This window comes from Lampris incognitus, chromosome 12, assembly GCF_029633865.1.
Source record: "Lampris incognitus isolate fLamInc1 chromosome 12, fLamInc1.hap2, whole genome shotgun sequence".
Lineage (NCBI taxonomy): Eukaryota > Metazoa > Chordata > Actinopteri > Lampriformes > Lampridae > Lampris > Lampris incognitus.
In genome coordinates, this window is record NC_079222.1 from 28,424,091 (window position 1) to 28,443,153 (window position 19,063).

Here is a 19,063-nt window from a genome sequence, read left to right on the forward strand (position 1 = left end):
CTTCTTTTCACCTGACAGTGAGGAGTTTCGCCAGGGGGACGTAGCGCGTGGGAGGATCACGCTGTCCCCCCAGTTCTCCCTCCCCTCTGAACAGAGGAGGCGCTAGTGCAGCGACCAGGACACATACCCAGATCCGGCTACCCACCCGCAGACACAGCTAATTGTGTCTGAAGGGACGCCCGACCAAGCCGTAGGTAACACGGGGATTTGAATCTGTGAGCCCCATGTTGGTAGGCAACAAGATAGCCCACCACGCTACTTAGACGCCCTATTCTGGCTTTTTAATTGCAAGTAAAGTTCAAGGGTGACATGTCGTGTCTCCAGGCTCCTTCATGGGGAATGAAGTCAAGACAAGTCAATCTCTTTTGTGTCACCCAATATACTGTAGCGAATTCAGGGGGCAGTCCGGGACCGCCACAGCCGGGACGCGAACCCGTGTCTCCCACACCGCGAGCGACAACGTTAACCAGTCGACTAAAGGTCCCACTCGTTAGTCAAAGGCCAACGTGTCTACTTATCCATGCACGTTACAATACAAATTACAAATTGGCCTCAAGGGGCTTTGTGTGAATTACCGTGTGATCCCACACGTAATAAAGATAATAAAACAAGACAATTTTATAGCTAATTAATGACAATCAGCTGATAGATTTGGTAGCCTTAATGAGATGAGTACAGGGGATTTCTCATGTTGGCACTTCCTCTGTCAGATCACAACAGTTGTTTACCCGTTTACACATTTACACTAGGCAGTTAATTCTTCTCTGCTGGTGCAGGGAGGCAAATGAAAGCGCTTTATACCCCCTAAGAGCTTTATACCCCCTAAGAGCTTTATACCCCCTAAGAGCTTCATATCCTCATAGACTTTGCCTGGCATGTTTTTTATGGTGGTAAACTTTATCATGACATGGGAAGTTTATGGATTAATTGGAATCCCAACTTTCAAAAGAGGGGAATTAAGGAAGCGTACCAAGTACGCTTACCCATGTGCACGTGCTCTCAGGTGTTTTGATTACCCTGCAATGGAAAAGCGTGGTGACTCCGGCGTTCATGGCGATATGAAGTTAAGGGAATTAGTGAGATTCAGTATTTCACAGCTTGACCTGACTCCCGTGTCCATTCATCAGCTGACAAGCTCCTCACAAGCAGGCTTAGTGTCGCAACACTTCAGATTATAATTGGAGAAGAGTTCTGGTGAGACCCTTCATGTTGATTTAGTTCATGTCAGTAGCAACAAGCATAGTCAGCCACTCAGGTTTGGGAAATATGTATTTCAGTGGGCAACAGCAGGAAATAATATGTATCTCTCAGCTTTATTTTGAAATGACTGTTTAGTGCAAAGCGAATTTCAACAGGACATTATATATATATATATATATATATATATATATATATATATATATATATATATATATATATATATATATATATATATATATATATATATATATATATATATATATATATATATATATATGAATGTTGATGATAGAGTGTACATGATTGTCCTTCTCTTACTGGAACACATAAGTTAGCTGCATGTATTTCCTCGAGGGTTGATCATTAACAACATTATTCACTAATAGCTTACACATTTTTTGAACGTAAACTGCAGCAGCAGAGATTGCTGCCACACCCACATGTAGTGTTAGACAAACGCCATAATGGTCAGGTTTGTGGACAAATCTCTCCCTCACCCCCACCCCGTCAGTCTCTCCCTCACCCCCACCCCGTCAGTCTCTCCCTCACCCCCCTGTCAGTCTCTCTCTCTCTCTCTCTCTCTCTCTCTCTCTCTCTCTCTCTCTCTCTCTCTCTCTCTCTCTCTCTCCCCCATTCTCTCTCCCCCCCCTCTCTCTCTGTCTCTACTTCTCGCTCGCCCTCGCTCTCTCTGTCTTTTGTTTTTCCTTTTTGCTTAAAATGATGTAGTTTTTGTAACCCACGAGATTTGATAATGTGACAAAATCTTGAAAAGTCAAAATGAAGTTCTCTCTCTCTGTCTCTCGTTCTCTCTCTCTGTCTCTCTCTCTGTGGCTCTCTGTTCTCTCGGTTGATGTGTGGATCGGTTCTGTGATGGAAATTAAGTCTTTGTTGGACGGGTTAATGTGAAGGAGTGATTTTTGTTCAGTTTTTAAAAAGAGTGTTTTTGTTAAATATTTTTTGTTAAATATAGACGTTTTTAAAAAAAGTCAGAGTCAGTCTCTCTCACTCTCACTATCTCTCTCTCTCTCTCTCTCTCTCTCTCTCTCTCTCTCTCTCTCTCTCTCTCTCTCTCTCTCTCTCTCTCCCACCTCCCATTCACCCACGTACACACCTTCCCCTACCTTCATAAATACGTGTGCAGACAACCCATTAGAGAAGACACCTGTGCAGCCCTCCAGCAGTCCAGCGGACCGCCTCTCAGCACCATGATGCGGAATTACTTCGGGTTCTCCCTCACCAGGAGCAATGGGTCAGACGCGGACACAGTGCCCCTCAACAACCCGGCAGATATATCCGTTATTGTGATTTACTTTCTGGTTGTTCTGGGTGTTGGAGTATGGGTGAGTTGCTCAATCGTTTAGTTGACCATTCACTGCATCCTTAAAGCTCAGTTAACTGCTCAGCTATAAGCTCGACAGCCATGCTTTGTTTTAGTTTGGCTTCAGATAGACATCAGTCCTACATCAACAGCATTGCCATTCAGCCATAGGGTCCAACAAAAAATGGCACAGCTACTGTTATGTTAATGTTAAGGCTATTACTGGGAAAACACAAGAAACATTTCCATAGAAGCTTGTAGTATATAAACAGATTGACACATTTGTTATACAGAATGTACCCGAAAGTTTTTTTTCTGTTTTTTTTTATATATTTTTATTACAATGGCTCATGAAATAAGCCAGCTTTAATTCATTTCCATTACCGGCATATCATAAACATGTCAACGTTTCAAAATAAGTGCACATTCTGTCATCAAGATGTGCTTTTACCACTGATTATTTGCAAGCTGTACTGTTATTGTGTTCTTCCACTCCAGATCTGTTCATTTACAGCTGTTGTAATGTGTAGACAGAATTATGTGTAATCACTGATAGGGATTAGAGGTTTCTATAATTTTCAAGATATCAGGAATAAGGGATATCTCAATTTGATAGTTTGCTCTTGCATTAACGTGGAAAATGTCCCTTCTACCTTTTGTAGGCTATGGTGCGCTCCAACCGATCCACGGTGGGCGGGTTTTTCCTGGCAGGGCGGAGCATGGTGTGGTGGCCGGTGCGTATCCAACTGTGATAGATATTACACTCTACATCAATTTTTTTTTTTGATTTCTGTGCTAATTGCTGCTATCACGTGTCTTGTGTGATGGTAAATTCCACTACTATTCAGAACTAATAAAAACTTGTAAAAGTAAAACGTAAAAAAAGTAAAAAGTAAAATATTATGAAAGTTTCTGTCAGCGATTAGTTACATGATTGTCAGGGAGATATTATAAAACATTTCACTTTTACTTTTGAGTCAGCCTGGTTCTCTATGGACCCATCACCCATTTCTTTGTCATGACTGTTTCCATACTTATTTTTTAAAAACGATATAACAACAACAACAACAACAATAATAATAGTAACTTTATTCATATAGCACTTTTCAAAAACAAGTTACAAAGGGCTTTACAAAGACATAAAAACAAGAGAACTTCCCAAAATAAATAATAAATAGAAGTGTTAATACGCAGTAAAAACAAGTAAAGTAAAAATGGAAGAATAGCAGATTCAAGAGAAAGCAATTCTTAAAAAGTGTATTTTGAGAGCGATTTAAAAGAAGAAACCGAGCTAGCATACCTGATCTCCGCCGGCAGGTCGTTCCACATTTGTGGGGACTCGACTCCAAAGACTCTGTCTCCTCTGGTTTTGAGCCTTGACCTAGGAATTACTAACAGACCTCTGTTTAGAGGACCTCAGGCTACCTTCAGACTCATAAGTGTTTAGTAAGTCAGTTATATAATTAGGGGCCAACCCCAAATGTGCTTTAAAAGTATCATTAAAATTTTACAACCAGTTCTAAAATGCACCATTAACCAACGTAGAGATGCTAAAATAGGCGTTATGTGGACCCTTCTGTTGGATTTTGTAAGTAGTCTTGCTGCAGTATTTTGATAGTTGAAGTTTGGAAAGGCTTTATAACAAATTACAGTAGTTTAAGTGAGATGTAATGAAAGCGTGGATGACAGTTTCCAGATTCTTAGCTGATAAAGAAGATCTAATTTTTGGGATATTATCAAGTTGCAGAAAGCATGATTGGATGACTGACTTCTGTTGGTCAAAGTTAAGTTTGTTATCAAAGATAATGTTCAAATTTCTGCTCTGGGTTTTGATGCAGTAGGAAAGAGAGCCTAAATAAGAGAAGTGCTCGCTGGAGGGGTCTGGCTTCTGATTTATCAGAGTTTAACTGAACAAAGCTTTGAGAGAGCCAGTTTTTAACATCTGTAAGACAGGATTCAATTTTGACCAGTTGTGCTGTGTTGTTGGAGTCAAACGAGAAATAGATCTGGGAGTCCTCTGCATAAAAATGGAAGCAATATTATATTATTAAAGATTTGACCTAGAGGTAACATATAAGTGGAGAATAAAAAAGGGCCAAGGACTGAGCCTTGATGCACTCCAGAGGAGAAATGGGAGGTAGAGGATTTAAAGTCATCAATGGCCACACCGAATTTCCTATTAGAAAGATAGGAATCAAACCGATCTAAAACTATACCTGATATGCCAACCCAATGCTCAAGACTTCATTGCAATCCCATGGTCAACTGTATCAAAAGCTTCAGTAAGAGCTAAAAGCAATAACAGATGTTTGGCCATTGTCAAATGCTAAAAGAATATTATTAAGAACTCTTACGGTATGATGTCTCAGTGGTATAACCTGCCCTGAAACCTGACTGAAATTTATCAAAGAGCACTTTGCCATTCATATAATCGATGAATTGCCCAGCAACTATTCCATCCAAGACCTAAGCCAGGAAGGAACTTCAGATATTGAACATAAGTTATTTAAAACAGATGGGTTGAACTACAGCGGATTTAAAATAATTAGGCACTTGACCAGATGAAAGCGACGACTTGATAATGGCTAGGACAAACGGGACGACTGAATGAAATATTGATTTTAAAAAGTGAGTTGGAAGAATGTCCGGTGAACAGGAGGATGAGTTCATTTTGGCAGTGACATTGGTTAGATGCTTAGTAGGGACTGACTTAAATGTTATCAGGGTGCAAGGTGTTTTATAACAAAGGTCAGGGAGGGTAATGATATTCAAAGGATTTTACTTACACATTAATGGATAATAATAATAATAATAATAATAATAATAATAATAATAATAATAATAATAATAATAATAATAATGATAATGATAATGATAATGATAATAATAATGTTTTTATTTATATAGCGCCTTTCTACAGATCAAGGTTGCTTATTAATAGTAATTATTAACAAAATAAAACAAAGCACAAAACACAAGCAGCAACAGTCAGAACATGACGACAGCACACTAACTGAACATAAATCAGTTTGATGAAGATGAAATAGAAGAAGGTGAGAAGCGATGATTCTGAACTGCCATCTTGCTCTCTGCAGATTGGAGCATCTCTGTTTGCAAGTAACATTGGCAGTGGACACTTCGTAGGACTTGCTGGGACTGCTGCTGCTACAGGAATAGCCATTGGTGGATTTGAATGGAATGTGAGTAGCAATGCACCATTATCAACTCTTACACAAATGTAATCCTAACTAATGATGCTAGGATGACTGATAAGTCTGTAGAATATTGGCTGAATTTTACGAAGGGTTGGACAAAAAAAATCATAACAAAATAATGATAGAGTTTACCTTTATACATTTTTGGTTAGAAGATTGCCAGTTACATCTGTCTTTGTATATTCTTGATTACAGGCCCTCATAGTGGTGGTCATTCTCGGATGGGTCTTTGTGCCAATCTATATCAAAGCTGGGGTAAAGACACACCCATACACATGTTTGATATAGAGGACAGTCCATTTCACCGTCTGAATAAAATTTGAAGCAAAAGTAGCCTTACACTCAATCTGTGCTGTACCCATGCATTTTGAATGTGTTCAGATTGTGACCATGCCAGAGTATCTGAAGAAGAGGTTTGGAGGACAACGCATCCGTATCTACCTCTCTGTGCTGTCACTTTTTCTGTATGTTTTTACCAAGATCTCAGTAAGTAATTCTGAATGCATAACCACAACTTCAAATTTAGTTATTTCTCCATGGGAGTAGAGACAACCTTTTATGTTTCAGAAAATCCAGCCTTGTGAAACTCAGTTACTTATTATTATCGGTCAATTATTATTATTATTATTATTATTATTATTATTATTATTATTATTAGGGAGGTAGGACTAGAAAATGTTGTTTTAACTTCTGCCTACTCCTTTTCGAACTGCCGAGATTTAAAACAAATGTTTGATGATGATATTGCTTGCTTGTTTTGATTTTTTTCTCTTTTTTTTCTTTTATTATACATTTTAATTTTTTGAACGTTCAAAATAAACAAATATACTATTATTATTATTAATAATAATAATAATAATAATAATAATAATAATAATAATAATAATATTGTTATGATCAGTCAATTATTATTTGTATTGCCTTTAATAATCTTTTTTTTCCTTTTCTCTTAGGCAGATATGTTCTCTGGTGCCATCTTTATTAACCAGGCTCTTAAACTGAATATCTACGTTGCTGTCATAGCACTGCTCCTGATCACAGCTCTCTACACAGTCACAGGTGTGACTATTATCCACATATACTGCGATTACTTCCTGTTTTTTTTTAGTGAGGAGTCACAGTTCCATGCTAATTGGTGCAATGAGTTTTATTGTTATTATGAATGGCACAGTGACTAAAGGGTAAAGTCTCCCTTGAGTATACATAGCTAAGTGATGATCGTGACCTTCACACGCGCACCCACACTCTCCTCTTGGCTTGTTTATCTGCTGTGCACAATGGTTAATTACCACGCACAGTGATAAGCCGGAGCTGGCCCTGTGCTGTAATGACACGCCCACGTCTGAACCGTAGTTTGCCTGAAGACCAAGCAAAAGGGAGTTTATGCAAAACTTAATTTCTTTTTCTTGAAAATAAGACATTTTCAGTAAAGAATGGATCAATGGTGGTGCAGAGGTTAGCGCAGTCGCGCCACAGCAAGAAGGTCCTGGATTCGAACCCCAGGCTTGTCCCAGGGTTTTCTCCGGATGCTCCGGTTTCCCCCACCGTCAAAAAGACATGCATGTTAGGGTTCATACTGCTGTCTGTGCCCCTGAGCAAGGCATGGCAAGACGAACTGGAGTAGGTCCCCGGGTGCTGCACGGCGGCTGCCCACTGCTACACGGCTAGGATGGGTTGAATGCAGAGAGTATATATATATATATATATATATATATATATATATATATATATATATATATATATATATATATATATATATATATATATATATATATATATATATATATATACAATTATTTCTTAGTCTCATAAGTATATGTATCACCATTTATGCCAAGTTACATATAAATAACATTATAGTTAAAGGTTAACTACATTAATTTTAACTGCTGTATATTAATCTTATTGTACAGTTTCTAATAACACCATGCAATGCACCTCAGGTGGACTTGCTGCAGTGATCTACACAGACACCTTACAGACCATCATCATGATTGTTGGATCCTTCATCCTCATGGGCTTTGGTAATATGGTGATTTTAATTTACGCATCATGGTCCTCTGTAAGCAGAGCATTCCCCTGCTCATGTTTATCTCATCATGGTCACCCGTGGTTACTGTCCAGCTTGCTCCTGTCTCCCCCAGCTTTTCATGAAGTGGGAGGCTATGAGAACTTCCAGACGAGCTACATGGCAGCTGTCCCCTCTGTCACCACGAACATCAGCGAGACCTGCTTCACGCCTCGGGCAGATTCGTTTCATATCTTCCGGAATGCAGTAACAGGAGACTTGCCTTGGCCAGGCCTGGTGTTTGGACTCACGATACAGGCTACCTGGTACTGGTGCACTGATCAGGCAAGTTCAGCAAATAACACGCATTTTTAGGATACCGTGTATTGGCTTACTGATTGCAGTTCTGACTCAGTGGCAACAGACACTAAATATTACAGACAAGCTTTGCCATACATGCAGCTGGAGAGGCAGGCTGACATGCAGGACGGCATGCAGAGCCCGGCAGAGTCACGCACTGGTGTACATTTAACTCCAGTTTTAACTTTTTACTTTATAAAATTAGCATGCTTTTTATTAGATTCAAATCTATTCCTAAATACCTGTGTAAAATTAAGAGCCGAGGGTGTCCGGGTAGCCTAGCGGTCTCTTCCGTTGCCTACCAACATGGGGATCGTCGGTTCGAATCCCCGTGTAACCTCCGGCTTGATCGGGCGTCCCTACAGACACAATTGGCCGCGTCTGCGGGTGGGAAGCCGGATGTGAGTATGTGTTCTGGTCGCTGCACTAGCGCCTCCTGTGGTCGGTCGGGGCACCTGTTCGGAGGGGAGGGGGAACTGGGGGGAATAGCGTGATCCTCCCACGCGCTACATCCCCCTGGTGGAACTCCTCACCGTCAGGTGAAAAGAAGCGGCTGGTGACTCCACATGTATCGGAGGAAGCATGTGGTAGTCTGCAGCCCTCCCCGGATCGGCAGAGGGGGTGGAGCAGCGACCGGGACGTGCTCAGAGAGCGTGGTGATTGGCCAGGTACAATTGGGGAGAAAAAAAAGGGGGGGGGGTTAAGAATGCACCAATATAAAAAACGGAATCTTCAGTCACACAGCCACATAAAACTCACAAGAGAGAACACATCCATAAGCAGCAGAATTTGCAATGACATCTCATTTAATCACAAAAAGTCTGCAGGAATGAGGTGACGGAGTAAAATCTCTTGCATTGACATTACGACTCGTTTTTGCTGCTTAAAGACGATAAGACATTAAATAGACATGCTAAATAAAATGACCAGCATAAATCCTCCGCTTGCTATTGCCTTTCTTCTTCCTGCTGGTCTCCACCGGTCGTGAACATTTCCACCATATACCCAAACAGGTGAACTGTAGTGTCCTTCCTCACCTGTAGGTGATTGTCCAGCGCTGTCTCTCGGCGAAGAATATGTCTCACGTGAAGGCTGGCTGCATCTTGTGCGGCTACCTGAAGCTGCTTCCTATGTTTCTCATGGTTTTCCCTGGCATGATCAGCAGGATCCTCTATCCCGGTAAGGGTACTGCTGACGTTGTCAACAAATGTGGTGAAGAAGGGCGCCCGGGTGGTGTGGTGGTCTATTCCGTTGCCTACCAACACGGGGATCGGCGGTTCGAATCCCCATGTTACCGCCGGCTTGGTCGGGCGTCCCTACAGGTACAATTGGCTGCTTTTGCGGGTGGGAAGCTGGATGTGAGTATGTGTCCTGGTGGCTGCACTAGCGCCTCCTCTGGTTGGCCGGGGCGCCTGTTCAGGGGGGGGAGAAGGGAAGCTGGGGAAATAACGTGATCCCCCCACGCGCTACGTCCCCCTGTTGAAACTCCTCACTGTCAGGTGAAAAAAAGCAGCTGGCGACTCCACATGTATCGGAGGAGGCATGTGGTAGTCTGCAGCCCTCCCCGGATTGGCAGAGGGGGGTGGAGCAGCGACCAGCATGGCTTGGAAGAGTGGGGTAATTGGCCAAGTACAATTGAGGAGAAGAAGGGGAACCCCCCCCCCCAAAAAAAGAAAAAGAAATGTAGTGTAGCGATATGGAGAGATATACTGTATGATGGGTAACCTGGTTTAAAGGTGGACTGCAGAGGCCAGTTTACTGGCTTAAACATGGTACTTGTTATACAGATGTACCTGGATTCTAAAAATATGATGAAATTAAAAATAAAAGAATAAGGAAATACTTATACTGATCTTCACCTTTGTACTCAAGATGAAGTGGCGTGCGTCGAACCAAGTGAGTGTAACAAATACTGTGGGGCTAGTGTTGGCTGCAGCAACATCGCCTATCCCAAATTAGTCGTGGACCTCATGCCTGATGGTGAGTAGAGAAAATCAATTTTAATCAATTAAAAAAAAAAAAGATCTTCCTGAATTAGAGATCTGCTACTTTTATTAGCTAATGCGTTAATTGATGCAAATGACACATATCTATTTCTGACCACGTGTGTTTGCTCTTCATGTCTTTGCTCTTGTTTCTGCTCCAGGTCTGCGAGGCCTCATGTTGTCAGTGATGCTGGCTTCCCTGATGAGCTCGCTGACCTCCATCTTCAACAGCGCCAGCACACTTTTCACTATGGACATCTACACCAAGTTCCGCCGCTCGGCGACGGAGAAGGAACTTATGATTGCTGGGAGGTAACTACAAGCCGGGGGGTATATCTATAAATGGCCGATGCGAGGGCTTTAATAGGATTTATCCTGATGGTTGTACTCCATGCACCTCCTCTGTATGTGTGTGTGTGTGTGTGTGTGTGTGTGTGTGTGTGTGTGTGTGTGTGTGTGTGTGTGTGTGTGTGTGTGTGTGTGTGTGTGTGTGTGTGTGTGTGTGTGTTCAGAGTGTTCATCTTGGTGCTGATTGGGCTGAGCATCGCGTGGATCCCCGTGGTGCAGTCCGCCCAGAGCGGCCAGCTCTTCGATTACATCCAGTCCATCACCAGCTATCTCACCCCACCCATCGCTGCGCTCTTCATGCTTGCCATTTTCTGCAAACGTGTTAACGAGACTGTGAGTGACCAGCTTTAGTCTCCTAATTTACCCTCCTAAAACGACAAAATGAATATGCACAAAATAGTAATTATAATATTAATAATAATAATAATGATAGTAATTATCTGTGCAATCTGTGTACTTATCTATGTATATGTATTAGGTATAATGCATTTCTGGTTATGTAGTTCCACGTGTATGTGCTTGAAATTTTATTGTGGAAATCAATAAAAATTATTAAAGAGAAAAAAAAGTTAAAAAATAACAATAATCTACAAAATGCACCGTCCTGACCTTCTATTCCAGTGAGTGCAGGAGTGTAGAGATAAGTGCAGCTTATCTGCAACAGTAAGGGACTTTTTTACCAATTCATTATTATTACTAATTTCAAATAAGTTTTATTGTATGATAATTTGTTGACTGAACAATCTTACCTCTTTCGGAAACTGACCTGTTTATTGCTCTTTTTTTATTTCAGGGAGCATTTTATGGTCTTTTGATAGGCCTTTTTATTGGTCTGTCCAGGATGATCGCTGAGTTTGCCTATGGGACAGGTACCTGCGTTGATCCCGGAAACTGTCCCACAATTATCTGCGGAGTCCACTACCTCTACTTCTCCATCATCCTGTTTGTTATCTCCTGTATCATTATCTTGAGCGTCTCTCTGATGACCAAACCCATTGAGGATAAACATGTACGTTACAACGCGGCATGCAAGCTATTACCACCTTCATTAGCATAAACAGCCCTAACAGCACCAAAAACCATATTCCAAACTTTTACACTTCATCCCCGGTTGTTGTTACAGTTGTACCGCTTGTGCTGGACCTTGAGAAACTCCAAGGAGGAGAGGGTCGACTTGGAAGAGGATGACTGGGTTGAAAACCAAGACGTCCACTCTATGACTGAAGAAGGTGACACAAATTCTATACAAAAACAAACACACGTGGATGCATGCTTATGTAACACATATACGCGCGCGCGCACACACACACATATGCGCGCACACACACACACACACACACACACAGACACTATACAAACATACATACATACATACATACATACATACATACATACATACATACATACATACACACACACATACATACATACATACATACATACATACAAATACACACACACACACACACACACTCTCACACACACACACACACACACACACACACACACACACACACACACACAAACACACATATATATACTATATATATATGTATATAAAACCATGGCCTCAGACTCGGGCGGCACGGTGGCGCAGTGGTTAGCGCGTTCGCCTCACAGCAAGAAGGTCCTCGGTTCGAGCCCCGGGGTAGTCCAACGTTGGTGAGTCCCGGGTCGTCCTCTGTGTGGAGTTTGCATGTTCTCCCCGTGTCTACGTGGGTTTCCTCCGGGGGCTCCGGTTTCCTCCCACAGTCCAAAGACATGTAGGTCAGGTGATTTGGCCGTACTATATTGTCCCTAGGTGTGTGTGTCCCTAGGTGGGTGGGTGTGTGTGTGTGAGGGGGGGGCCGGGCCTGTGATGGCCTGGCGGTCTGTCCAGGGTGTCTCCCCACCTGCTGCCCAATAACTGCTGGAATAGGCTCCAGCATCCCCGCGACCCTGAGAGCAGGATAAGTGGTTAAGATAATGGATGGATGGGCCTCTGACTTGGAGGTGCTGACTCCGATCCATTTCACACTCAGCTGCAAACCACCCCGGTGCACGCTGGAGGTCGCTGTCTGATGAAGCCAACAAAACCACATCATCTGCATAGAGCGGAGATGCAGTTCTGTGGCTCCCAAAACGGACACACGCCTCACCTTGGCTGCACCTCCAAGTCTGAGGCCATGGTTCTGTATCGGAAAATGGTTGCTTGCTCCCTCCGGGTTGGGGATGAGTTGTTGCTTCAAGTGAAGGAGTTCAAGTATCTCGGGGTCTTGTTCACAAGTGAGGGTAGGATGGAGCGGGAGATTGACAGGCGGATTGGTGCAGCATCAGCAGTAATGTGGACGTTGTACCGGAGCGTTGTGGTGAAGAGGGAGCTGAGCCGGGAGGCAAAGCTCTCAATTTACCAGTCAATCTTCGTTCCAACCCTCACCTATGGTCATGAGCGTTGGGTAGAGACCGAAAGGGTGAGATCGCGGATACAAGCAGCTGAAATGTGTTTCCTCTGTAGGGTGTCTGGGCTCAGCCTTAGAGATAGGGTGAGGCCCTCAGACATCCGGAGGGAGCTTGGAATAGAACTGCTGCTCCTTCGCGTCGAAAGGAGCCAGTTGAGGTGGTTCGGGCATCTGATTAGGATGCCTCCTGGGTGCCTTCCTTTGGAAGTTTTCCAGGCACGTCCAACTGGGAGGAGACCCCGGTGTAGACCCAGAACTCGCTGGAGGGACTATATGTCCAATCTGGTCTGGGAACGCCTTGGGATCCCCCAGAAGGAGCTAGAGGGCATTGCTGGGGAGAGGGACGTCTGGAGTGCCCTACTTAGCTTGCTGCCATCGCGACCCGACCCCGGATATATGTAAACACATGCACACAACCACAGCTTGTCCTCAAACATTTTGTTTCACCTTTATTACAGAACCTGCCCAAAAGCAGAATCTCTGCAAGAAGGCGGTGATGTGCTTCTGTGGGTTGGAGCAGAAGAAAGCACCCAAGCTGAGTCCAGAGGAGCAGGCTGAACTACAGAAGAAACTGACCGACACCACAGAGACGCCAATATGGCGTAATATTGTCAACGCTAATGCCCTGATTCTCCTCTGTGTGGCGGTTTTCTTCCATGGCTTCTATGGTTAACGTATTTGCTGAGCCTGGTCATGTAGTGACTCAGGTTTGAAACAACACCTCATGAACCGTTCCGTCTAATTGGTGGATGCACATTTAGATGATTGCAGTTTACATAAATGTCACGTCATGGCTGAATGGCTGATGGAAAAACGAATAGCAACGATGCTAAAAAAGGATAATTATGACTACCTATCTGCTTTATCAGGTATATTTGCAGAACCCTTCCGTTGGCTATGCAAAATGTGCAGCCGCACAGGGCCTTGCGCCTGGCCTTTTTTATTTATTTTTTCTGTTTTAACATATAATTTTTTTATGACTGTTCTTGACTTAACATGCTCCCAAAATGTAATTCTTGTGTGTCAATTCCGTTATGAATAGTCAAGGTCACATGAAAAAAAAAACCCCAACAGATTATTCAGTTTTTTTTTCATTTTTGATATCGCGTCATTATGTAGTGCAAGAAGAAGGACAGGAGGCAGATTGAAATGGTTTGGACATGTGTGGGGGAGAGATGCTGGGTATATTGGGAGAAGGATGCTGAATATGGAGCTGCCAGGGAAGAGGAAAAGAGGAAGGCCAAAGAGGAGGTTTATGGATGTGGTGAGGGAGGACATGCAGGTGGCTGGTGTGACAGAGGAAGATGCCGAAGACAGGAAGAGATGATTCGCTGTGGTGACCCCTCACGAGAGCAGCCGAAAGTAGTAGTAGTAGTGGTAGTTAGTAGTAGCAGCAGTAGTAGTGGTAGTTAGTAGTTAGTAGTAGTAGTAGTAGTAGTAGTGGCAGCAGCAGTAGCAGCAGTAGTAGTAGTAGTTAGTAGTAATAGTAGTAGTAGCAGCAGCAGCAGTAGTAGCAGTAGTAGTGGTAGTAGTAGTAGTAGCAGCAGCAGCAGTAGTAGATGTAGTGTGTGCTCCATCTTGCCGCTCACTGCGAGGAAGAAGGAAAAGGGGAAACAATGTCGACTGCACAAGAGTGCGACTGAGAAAAGGAAAAAAATGAAAAAGAAGGAAGAATGTCATGCGTCACTGCGAGTATCGCTGGATAAATTTGTCAACACTTCCAGAGATGCGGTGGCTGCGCAGCTCTACAAAGCTGGCAGGTGCATGTGACCGTAGGCTACATGTAATGACCGGTCTGAAAAATTATACTTCTTGTTAAGTACTTCTCGGCAATTAAACTCCTTAAAACAATAGACGATACTGAGCAGCAAGTCATCATCTGAAATCATGTTTCTGCCGACTCTCGGTTTGTAATGTGACAAAAAACAGAGGCTCCATATTGAATGTTAAACATTTTGGAATCTGAGTACCTATTATAGCCCTAACATTTTTCATAGTTCACTGTAATTAATAAACAACAACCAATTGATAAACAATATTGATAAATAATTATGTAGTTATTGTCAGTGTAATTAATAAATAATATTATTACGTAAAATAAACAAATGAAAACTTGTGATGTTTCAGTGATGAAACAAGAACATGAGGAAACTATATATTTTGCACTGTTAAATATATATCCTTACATATGAAGCATTTGATGTTTCATTTTTTTTATTTTGATAGATCTATAAATATCAATATAGTGAATATGAACATCCAACTTCCAATATTTATGGAATTTCATGTACAGCGGCATTTCCTTGCTTTATTCACAGCAATTTGGAGACCACTGTCAACAAAATAATTTCTTTGAAAGTCCAAATGATGTTTCCATTGGTCTGTTTTCCCTAAATTAAAGCGGCTGTAGACAAGTTTCAACTTTAACCCCAAAGAGTTTCATTTTGTTTGCACCACTGTTGCAAAGACAACCGGGTTGCGTTCCATTCATTAGCACCCTGGCTACTGTCCAAAGCAAGAAGCAAACATATACGTAAATCCCACTATGAATCCAAAACCCCGATCAAAGTGCTATAATAAAGGCAGAGTAAAAAATGCGGTACTATTAATAAGTAGGCGGGTTGTGTTACTTACTGATCCAGTAGAGAGAATGCCAGCTGAAGGTCGGTTTGGAACCCTCTCAAGTCAAGAGTACTGAACTCTGTTTCCTCCTAGCCAGAGATCGATTGAATAACCTTAACCTAACCTTAACCTCAGTCTAACCCTAACCTAACCTCAACCTAACCCTAAAGCTTACCTTAACCTAATCGTAAATGATAGCTAACCTGTTGCCATGCAAATGCGTTCATCTGGCTAGGGAAAACAGATTTCGACAGGGAAATAGAGTTTGATACAACACTGGAGCTCACTCCATCAAGTGAATGCCTGTCTGAGGTTCACTCTTGTTTTCCCTATGTTTCACTCTCCCTCTTTGCCTCCTCTGTCAACAGGGTTCTTTTTCTCTTGCCTGGCAGAGTTTCTATTGTCACTTCAGTTGTTCCACCGTCCGCCATTTCCGCTACTGGGGATAGCTACTTATACATACATGGAAAAACAAAAGCGCTACATTCTTCCCATTTTGGTTTTGGCAATGGTTGACGCACTTCCTTTGTGCCATAAGTCTAGTCTTTATTTTCCCATGAGGTCGTACTGTGTGGCAAACAAAATTTCATAGTGAAAGTGAGGCTTATAGGGAACCAATCTAAATGCTAATGGTATCATTATTCTACAGCATTACACTGTGCATTCAACATTTACCTCCTAATGGTTAATGTTAAGTTAAAGCCAAAAGGTTGTCTATTGCTGCTTTAAAACATCACTTTATAGAACAATAATGTAATGACGGAATTCAAGCTGTAAAAATCTCAAAATGCATGCATGGACTTCATAATGAAGCCCTGCAGATGGTTTCATGCATGTTGACACTACCATCTGAATTCAATTCTGAATTCAGTCTAGATGATAAATTATGGTTGATAGCTTTTAGTATGTATTCAACATGCAACCTGACAATCACTTATTCTAAATCACATGTGCAACATTCTCTCATCATGTGCACTCAAGGCCATCAGCAATGAAATTTCCTCATTCACTGAACTGGTGTTGATCTTGGTGTTAATGAATAATGTCTCAAGGATGTAGGTCTGTGAAACCTTGTACAACCATTACACAAATCACAATGTACTCTTGAACTTCCTTTACTTTAGTGGTTTATATTTGCACCTCGTAATATGCTACTACAAACCTGCTGTGTTTCTTAATTTCACAATGTTAATCTTACCCGGCCCGGACACGGAAAGGATTGACAGATTGATAGCTTTTTTTTTTACAATGACGTCTCACCTGTAAATAGCCAGGAACGCCACATTAGCCAAATAATAGCAGCTAACGCTGCTTATCGGTTACTTTAGATATTAGTCTCCATCTAAACCAGGTATTCCAAAGAGTAGATAGATAACTTACCTGATATAAAATGGACACTGCAAACGCCAGCATTTTTTATCGGGTCCTCAGTCCAGTTTTCATCAATGCGTTTGATGGCTTGCAACCACAGGCGCCTCCGGTTGCTCTGAAATGGCCGTGATCCCGTCGGAATCGGGTAAAACTTCTGTCCGCTGTTGGTAGAGTAGCGATTCGTACAGCCAAACACACAAGAAGTGAACCTTTTGGTTATACTTCTGAATAAACTTTGTAAGCTCGTCTTCCTCGTCTGAATCCGTGAATGAATGGGAGACTTGGGGGTAGCATTTCACTTCCGTTGCCTAAATGCGCGCGCGTACTTTCAATGACGTAGGCTGTAAACGGGTCTGTAGCGATAAACTGACCACTGCATTGTGCACCAAATGTTTTCAGAACTCATCAGTGATGTTTACTTTTATTTTTCTACTGTTAACATTGTGTGGGTGTGTTAATACTGAATATTACTTAATAAAAATCATTGATTAAAAACCCATTTATTGGGCGTCCGGGTGGCATGGTGGGTTATTCCGTCGCCTACCAACACGGGGATCCCCGGTTCGCATCCCTGTGTTACCTCCGGCTTGGTCGGGCGTCCCTACAGGCACAACTGGACGTGTTTGCGGGTGGTGAGCCGGATGTGGGTATGTGTCCTGACCGGTCGCGAATATTTTTTTTCCTAGGATGAATCCGGAAAGTTCCGACCTCAGGCACTAGGATTGGCCAAATCTGCCTGTCAGTCAACGCCGATGCGGCTGTTCTGGAAAGTAACGTTGTTACCGTACACACAAAGTTAAGTTGGCACAGTTAGCTTGGTTGCAAACGTGGCTAATGGCTAACAGTTAGCTAGCAAACGTGGCCAGGGTTAGGGTTAGGGTTGTTGCGCGTTCGCATCGGCATTGATTGACAGGCAGATCTGGCCAATCCTAGCGCCTGAGCGCGGGAACTTTCCGTACTGATCCTAGGAAAAAAAATATTTGCGTCCTGGTTGCTGCACTAACGCCTTCCTCTGGTCGGTCGGGGGGGGGGGGGACTGGGGGAGGGGGTAGCGTGATCCTCCCACGAGCTACATCCCCTTGGAGAAACTCCCCACTGTCAAGTGAAAAGAAGTGGCTGGCGACCCCACATGCATCGAAAGAGGCATGTGGTAGTCTGCAGCCCTCTGCGGAGGGGGTGGAGCAGCGACCGGAACGGCTCGGAACAGTGAGGTAATGGGCTAAATACAATTAGGGAGCAAAAGGGGGACAAAACAAAGAAAAATTAAAATAATCTAAACACACATTTATTTGAGTTTTCTGGTGGGCTGCACGGTTGCTAGTACACTAAAATTATAGTCAAAGTCGCTCTCCTGCTGGTGGTACTCGGTATATACTGTCCAATCATCTCATTCCCCGTGAACGTTAAACTAAATCTAAATGAAAACAGACGTGGTGTGCATGTTATGCAAGTGTAATCTACTTAAAGTGACTGTGGTATGATATGAAATCAAATCATGCATTTTCACAGCAATCAGCGGATTATTTATTGGTCAGCGTGCAGCTTTGAGCCGATAGCGAGCTGATTAAATTCTTGGTTACGCAACAAATTGTCTACAATATGGGGCTGCATAGTGCAGCCAATGACATTGCCATATTATTTGTTTGCGTGTGATGAAATGCTAAAAAAAAGTGTTGTATTTTATTCACTCAAGTCACATTCGGAGGATTCAGCCTTAAACACAGTGAACACAGATGGGAGATTTTTATTTATTTTTTTAGTGTGGATATGATTCATATCAGAGCTGTTGGATTTGATGGTTTTGTTTTCCAAAAGCTTCCTGTCAATGGTCTGTCAGAAAACTTAATTTGTGGATTAATGCTTTGTTTTGTTTTTCCTCTCTGGATGTGCTGTGCTCTGTAGATTAAATCTATTTGCACCAGCTTCCTGTATTTCTTCTGTGCCTGGCTGGTGTACAAAGGATGTGTGTGTGTGTGTGTGTGTGTGTGTGTGTGTGTGCGTGTGTGCGTGCGTGCGTGCCTGTGTGTGTGAATATTATATATTGGCCATGATTCATTGCTACCTGTACACAGCCTTCATCTCTCAGTAGGCTACAAGAGCTGTGTGTGTGCACGTGGTTGTGCGCGCGCGCGTGTGTTAGGGAGCGAGGGGGAGAATCTTTGAACACATATGTGTGTGCGTTAGCAAAAGGGGGTGGA

At 42.6% G+C, this 19,063-nt stretch overlaps 1 protein-coding gene across 2 annotated transcripts; it reads left to right on the plus strand.

Moving 5' to 3' along the window:
- The first annotated feature begins 2,361 nt into the window (after positions 1-2,361).
- slc5a1 (solute carrier family 5 member 1) lies at positions 2,362-17,884 on the plus strand. Of its 2 annotated transcripts, XM_056290308.1 has the most exons (15): positions 2,362-2,540; positions 3,181-3,252; positions 5,614-5,718; positions 5,929-5,988; positions 6,115-6,219; positions 6,687-6,792; positions 7,677-7,757; positions 7,878-8,086; positions 9,145-9,280; positions 9,974-10,081; positions 10,248-10,398; positions 10,599-10,767; positions 11,228-11,443; positions 11,558-11,663; positions 13,331-17,884. In XM_056290308.1, the coding sequence occupies exons 1-15, from the start codon at positions 2,406-2,408 to the stop codon at positions 13,543-13,545; spliced, it is 1,974 nt and encodes a 657-aa protein (XP_056146283.1). In that variant the 5' UTR covers positions 2,362-2,405; the 3' UTR covers positions 13,546-17,884. The 2 variants fall into 2 exon arrangements, with proteins under 2 accessions (XP_056146283.1, XP_056146284.1); XM_056290309.1 differs by lacking the exons at positions 11,558-11,663; positions 13,331-17,884 and having other exon boundaries at positions 11,275-11,368.
- The last annotated feature ends 1,179 nt before the right edge of the window (positions 17,885-19,063 follow it).

Coding starts and splice junctions, on each gene's coding strand:
- slc5a1 (XM_056290308.1), top strand. CDS start 2,406: ATGATGCGGAATTACTTCGGGTTCTCCCTCACCAGGAGCAATGGGTCA. Junction 5,719..5,928: donor TTGGTGGATTTGAATGGAAT/GTGAGTAGCAAT, acceptor TCTTGATTACAG/GCCCTCATAGTGGTGGTCAT. Junction 6,220..6,686: donor ATGTTTTTACCAAGATCTCA/GTAAGTAATTCT, acceptor CTTTTCTCTTAG/GCAGATATGTTCTCTGGTGC.